This window comes from Lethenteron reissneri, chromosome 53, assembly GCF_015708825.2.
Source record: "Lethenteron reissneri isolate LAM-NWPU_2019-01 chromosome 53, ASM1570882v1, whole genome shotgun sequence".
In the NCBI taxonomy this organism is placed as follows: Eukaryota; Metazoa; Chordata; class Hyperoartia; order Petromyzontiformes; family Petromyzontidae; genus Lethenteron; species Lethenteron reissneri.
In genome coordinates, this window is record NC_083831.1 from 5,212,922 (window position 1) to 5,219,948 (window position 7,027).

General features: G+C 49.3%; 1 protein-coding gene across 3 annotated transcripts in view; it reads right to left on the minus strand.

Annotated features, from left to right (window-relative positions):
• The window catches only part of LOC133356306 (coiled-coil domain-containing protein 85C-A-like), a 75,709-nt gene extending 69,031 nt beyond the window's left edge, over positions 1 to 6,678 (minus strand). For all 3 annotated transcript variants that reach the window (XM_061573757.1, XM_061573755.1, XM_061573756.1), the window contains exon 1: positions 4,054 to 6,678. In XM_061573757.1, the coding sequence (XP_061429741.1) occupies positions 4,054 to 4,924 (871 nt within the window). In that variant the 5' untranslated portion in view covers positions 4,925 to 6,678. The remainder of the gene's footprint in view (positions 1 to 4,053) is intronic.
• Between the last annotated feature and the right edge of the window lie 349 nt (positions 6,679 to 7,027).

Here is a 7,027-nt window from a genome sequence, read left to right on the forward strand (position 1 = left end):
TCATTCTGTCGTTTGTTGAAAATGTGTTTAAAGTTTGTCTAACGCCGACTTGTGTTGTGGCCACCCCGCCACCTCCCCCCAAGACTTTTGTTTCGGCCCCCATCTAAACAAGCTCACGCCCGCACGACAAGACAGGGGGGTGTGACGTCTGTGGGTAGCACACGCCGCAACCTAACGGCGAGGTGGTAATAACAGTAATCATCTCCTCCGTTTGAAAAAGCGCCTTTCATATTGATGTACATCTCAAAGCGCTGTGCATACACGTAAACTACACTCACAAATATAAATCAAATCTAAGCGAAATAGAAAGCTGATCACAACAATATTGACTGCTCTCCAAATTCCAATGAAACGAAAGACCAATGATGAAAGCGAATAATAATAACTGCACCACCCGCGGAGACTTTGGAATACAGCCGCGTGCACCGACTTAACTTAATTGTTGACGGCGCAAAAAAAACACGGAGGTGTCACGAGCAAGGAGAAAGCAAAGGCACGGAAAATGCAAGCGTTAGCACCCAACTCCACGCACCCTTAAGTCTCGACTTGTCAAGCAGCAGTCGTTGGGAACGCCTCAAGAATCACGCGGAGTGCCTCTGTGTGGGGTCTCAGAGCCTTTGGAATGATCCCTCAAGAAAGGAAATGGTGCTCTAGTCTGGCTGAATGAGAAACAGGCATTAACCATTGAGTTCCAATAACCTTAATCTGGCTCTACAAGCCTCGGGCATTCAGAATGTGTGTATGGTGAAGTTATTTCGCACCGTACGCAGCCAACCGTGCTAATCGGAGGTGAAGAATGAACCCCAATGTTCCTAAGGGTGCTTCGGTGTGGCCTCGATGACAGAGGAAAGTGTCAACTTTAATGGACTACTTATCTTCCAAGGGATGCCTTAAGATGCTTTAGTCAGGCTCTGCAAACCTCAGGCGCTGTGATGACATTCATCCTGAACGATCTTCAATGCTACCTGAGTCAAACTCTGTCGACGTTGGGTATTAACAATAAACGTGAAGAATCCGAGTGGTGACTTAGGTAGTTGACCATTGTGTGTGGCTCAGGAATTAACAGTGAACTCTTAACAATTATAATGGAACATCGAAGCTTGAAGCCAAAAACATAAAGCAGCCCACAGAAGAATTCATCCCAAACATAACAGTGGACAGCGACTCATCACCACCTTTGCAATTCTATGAATCTGATAATAGGGTTTTCCCCTTTTTTCTGGCAACAAAACAGGTGTTAAGATGTAACACCAAACTGAAATCTTTTACAAGGAATCATGTCTGCATTAACCACAATGCTTGTGGTGAGAATTCAAACAAAAAAAAACACTCTGATTCTATGAATAGTAAAGATCTGGAGGGGGTGGAAGGGGTCCCAATTAAATTTAATAATCGATCATTTTTTTGTCACGATGGTGAACAGAGTCTGCAGTGATTACAGGGGTTTACAGGAACAGATTACATACATCACACACAAATACTTAATAATCGATTCTCGCACGCGCATATCGACGCATGTTTCACGAGCGTAAAGAATCGATTTTAAATAATCACGTGTGAATTGATAAATACCACGACACTTACGGTGCACTTATGGTGCAAAAATATAACGCGTACCAGATAAAGGCGCAGCCCTGCGATTGCTTGCTCACCACCACTGCTGGTGAAAGGGCCTTCACTCGAGGGAGGTCCTGAGCTCCCATCTAGAGGGTATTTGTCCGACTATTTCGCACCGGCCAGACATCTCGGAAAAGGTGGAGCACCCACATTTTATCTGACCACACGTGATCTAACTGTGGCATTCCCATGTATACTGCCGGGTGAACAGAGGTGGGAGCCGGGGGGATTTTTAAGGAACTTGATCAAAACTGCCGCGCCAGGAGATGGAATCAAACCTGCAACCTCTGGATTGCAAGTCGAGAGTACTAACCATTACAACACCACTGCGGTGGTGGCGTCCTCCTCCCAACGCAATGCATTTACTCTTATTTCACTAGACAGACATGGGTGTCAGGGCAAACAGCCTTGGCTATTGATACCAAAACAACAAACAAAACAAACAAAAAAGACCACTACTCATGCAGCAGGCTGCTCGCCCAACGCAGAGCGCTTGCCAGAGACAAAAACACGGAAGCAAAACAATCTTGTTTTTGGTGCAGGGGGCCAAAGGCAGCAGCACCCATTTGTATTCACAGAAATCTATCGACCAACATTGGCTGCAGTTTTCAAATAGGGTACCATCGATTTAAAAACCTCGCACCTGTGCATTTTTCAGTGTGAGACTACACACACGCACATCGCACGCTTGCATGTAAGAGAATTGGTTGAGAAACGAAAGTGAAGGGTGAAGGTGCTGGTGCTTGTGCAGTTGTGACAGCTTCTTGTGTAAGGGAAAACCAGGGCCGGATTTTTGGGAGGTGGGGAGGGGGGAAGATGACATTTGTCCAGGGTACAACTCTGAATAAGGTCCCACAAAGTAAAGATTTTTTTCTGAACAAAATTAGGACTGTTTATTCATATTATCCTTTTAATATGAACAATATAAACAATACTATCTTCATTGGAGTGTGTACCGCAATAGATTGGGGTTTTGTGTATTTACATGTCAGGAGAAGGGGTGGTCTTGTCTGTTCTAGTGTGAGGGACAAGGAATTAAAATCCGGCCCTAGTGACCACCTGTTGATTGATGTATGTCTGGAGCTTCCAAAATGCCAGTCCCTCACGTCTTCGAACTGCTCCACGTCGACAGCAGCAACACCTCCACTTTTTTGAATGCCGCTTCTTAGCTCAGGCCCAAATACTCAACATGTCAAGCAGGCAGCGACAGATCGCGCTATTAAAGATGTGATAGATAAGAGTAACACGTTTCTTGAATTCAGCAAGGTTATAAGAGACAATGAGAGAAAATTCTCAAATGCAGCGGTGCGAGGGAAGAAGCAGAGCGAGAAGTGTTGTGACCTGCAGTGTGGTAGGTAATTTGGTGAGCGTGTTGTTGTGACCTGCAGTGTGGTGAGCAGGTGAGTTGTCGTGACCTGCAGTGTGTTGGTTGAACACTGTGTCGATGAGGCACGAGAGTCAGTCTGGTAGACCAAGTCCTCAACATGGGTGGAGAGTTCAATGAGTGAGATGTGACATGTGGGCTAAGATTTATCTTTATATTTTACAACATCCCAGTCTGCACCTCAGTGCACACTCAACACACTCGTCGTTTCCTATAGAAGCGTCCTGCTGATCAAATGAGCAATGGCGGCTTACACTTATCGCCATTGACAGTCCTGAACGAGCCATGAAGAATCCACATCCCTACGGTGGGACCAATCTCACCGTTGACTTCCCACAAAGTGGTACCTCCCACTTGCTTATTGAGCCTGGAGAGATGACAACGACGATTTTGATAACAATGGGCTCAATTGGCCCCTGACTTTGACCTTGTGAACTCTGGATTGTGAGTCAGGCAGTCTGCCACAGCACCGCATATAGCAAGGGTCATCTACAAAATCATGAAGAATAAGCCCTCCCTCACAGAACGGGGTGAAACCTTAAATATTTCTAAACTACACTCCTCCCTCGACCACCCGGTCACGAGTGACCTCAAAACCGTTGATCCAACAAAGCTGCATACATTGTCAGTGAGTGACATTACTCAGAATTTACGAAACTATTCCCATAGGAACACGAAGAAAGTTCGGAAATGTCTAAAACTATGTAAGTTTACCATAGGATGACATTTTTCATCCGTAGCTTTTTTGATCAAGTTGAAAGGTCTTAGGTCACACGTAGCTCAGTGTCAATACCATCGGTCCCTGGTTATTTCCGGTCAGAATGAGCCTTCACTCGCCTACAAGTGCTGTGACTGGCAGACGGACTCACAACAGACGAGAAAATCTTTTTTTTTATAATGTAGACTAGATGGCAGCCCATCCTATGGACGGGGTAAATCTTCCTCCACGTGTAAGACTCTGGAGGGAGAGACAACCGCGTGGCCGCACGCAGGGGAGCTGGAGTTTGGGAAGCTCCGAAGCTACCGGCGCGTACGAGGTGCGGTTCTCGTACCGCTCACTCCGTTGGGGTAGCCGAGCCCACGGATCTGCTGCTGGTGCTGCTGCTGCTGCTGAGCATCCACAAGGTCCTCTGCAGACGCCCTCAGCTGAGCCTCCCGGGCAACAGCGTTGGCACCTCCTTGTGCCGCCACCGCCGCCGCTGCCGCCGCCGCCTTGTGCTGGTGATCCGGGCTGCTGGTGCTGCCGCTGCTGGACGAGCTGCTGCTACTGCCGTCGCCTCCGTCTCGCACGATCGCCCCGCCAGCCGGGGTCCCCGCGCCCGGCGAAGGCGCTGCCACGGCCGCTGCCGCAGCGACGACTACGCCGGCGGGTGCACCGACGCCACCCGTGGGGGCGACGGCGCCGGTGGCGCCCGTGAGGCTTGTCTGGCTGCCCACGGAGCCGCGGCTGCCTGCGGCGCCACCGTTACGCTCCTCGTCCAGCATGAGGCAGAGCTCCTTGAGGTCGGAGTTCTCGCGCACGAGCGCGTCCTGGCGCACCTCCAGCTCGCGCAGGCGCCGCTGCTGCGCCGCCACCTCCTTGCGCAGCACGGCGGCTGTGTAGCGCCCGAAGCGCTGCCACTCCCATGCCAGCTTCTTTGCCTTCTGCCGGTCGTCGTCCAAAAAGCAGCAGAGGTCGCGCAGCTCTTGCGCGTCGTCCTGCAGCCGCTGGTTGACGTCCTTGAGGCCGCGGATCTCGTGCAGGTGAGTCTGCAGGCGGCGGTTCACCTCCTTCATCAGGTTGCCGTGGTCCATCATCAGCGACATCTTGTCGGCCTCGGACTTGCGCAAGCGCCGCACCAGCTCCTCCTTGCTCCAGCGCAGCAGCTCCTCGTCGGGCAGCTTTGACAGGTTCTCCTTGGCGTCCTCGCCGCTCTTCGCCATGACGGTCACCGTCGAGTGCGATCGGTGGGGTGCGCCGGGGCCTATGGTCCTCCCGGCCACTTCGCAAGACGGGCTCGGTGTCTCTGGATGTCTTCTCGGTGTGGCTCGATGCGACAGCGGCTGCTGCTGAGATGCTGAAGTGATGAGTATGATGCGTGCACTGTGATGGGGGTGTATGCTGAGGTGTATTCTACTTCGTAAAATATGTAGGTAGGTCTCCCCCCTTCCAATATCTTAGTGTCGATTTACGCTCACCTAGTAAATGAGAATAAACTATGAGATATATACACTTATCACCCGTTCAAAATACTTATGTGAATGGGCTCTCTACAAGTAAAGGATAGTAAACGAATAAAGATGTACACTAGTTACGAGAACGCTCTTGCAAGTCTTGTATCAATAGGATTTCTATTGGAAACGGCTACTCCAATCTAATACATATTCAGACATTATATACACACAACCCTTACACACCACCAATGAGATCCCACTTAGGTAAAGAACAGTAAACTAATAGATCTAAGACTTGCATCAAATGGGCTCTGTATTAGCAAAAGTAATACAAAATATACACTATACACGGAATTAGCCTTCGAAGTATTTTATCATTTCGCGTTCTATCTAGCCTAGTAAACAGATAACATTAAATCGTGATAATATTCACGCAGTTACAAGAGAAGGAACTGCCTGTCAAGAGCCCGGTGTCAAATGGGCGATTTATTCAGTAGAGGCCACTAAAATAAATCCGTCTATGTATATTGTAAAGATATATAGACTGCACATTCTCTCTCCTGCATACAATGTGCAGATATAGGTATCTGCCTCGGCTGGTAACAGTATATACTCGTCTGATTACTGCATACAGTACTATTAAGAGTGTTGTGTTACAATATACACAGAAGTGAGCAAAAACTGTTTACACTCCATAATGAATTAACAATCCTCCAGTATGTCCAAAGCGCGTACAGTAGTCTTTACTGCATTGCATATGCAATGCTACAGTATAATTTCACGTCACTATATTATAGACCAACATTAGACGGAATGCATTTGTACACTGTGTTGAAACCTAGAATAACGTAGTTTGATTACTCACTACTTAAAACGATACACAAACTAATTGTTGTAAATGTGTACTGTAACGCAGCGTACGGCATACAGTAAATCACGACAGTATACATATACTGTATTGTACAGGAAAACCAAAACGCTGGTCGATAGATATACCCCGAATGATTAAATCCCAGAATGGTAAAATGAAGACGTCAACAATAATGAAACCACTGCGTGTGTGTGTTGTGATGGAATGGTGGTGGGTGAGGTTGGCCGGTTTAAGTCTCTGCTCAAAGCGAGGTCCAATGACGTCTCCACAGCAGCCGGCGTCTTTCTCCTGGCGGTGCTCCCCCCACCTCCTCCTCGTCTCCTTCTCCTCCTCTTCCCCTTCTCCTCCTCTTCTCCTGCTCTTCCCCTTCTCCTCGTCGTCGTCGTCTCTACAAACTCCTCAATCCGCCCTCAAGTCACCTCCCATCCCATTCATTCCAATGGTGGCAAGCAGGCAGCGCTGAGGTAAATTGTACTTCATAATTTTTTAAAAATCATTATTACAAACATATAGAATACTGTTAGAATAAAAAAAATAGTGTTGTGTTTGACCCGCGATGTTTATTGAGCGGACGAGAGCGATTATCCCGCGATCGGCGGTGTTTGGCGGCTCTGAGGCGAGCCGAGTCCGCGCTCTGAGGCGCCGCGCGCGCGAGCCCCGCGGCCTTTCCCGCGCGTTACGTCACTTCCGGCGCGAGGCCCCCCCCCACCAACCGTCGCACAGGCCAAGCCCCGCCCCTCATAGCCCGAGCCCCGCCCCTCATAGCCCGAGCCCCGCCCCTCATAGCCCGAGCCCCGCCCCTCATAGCCCGAGCCCCGCCCCTCATAGCCCGAGCCCCGCCCCTGAGCTCCAGTCCCACCCCTAAGCCGAATGATTCGATAACACTGTGGCACCGATACCTCGTAAGAAACGTTTCGGACAATGGCCCTTATTCATGGTGTAGTGCAGTATATAAAGAAGGGCCATTCCACGACATAAGCCCCTCCCCCCTTTGCACCTAA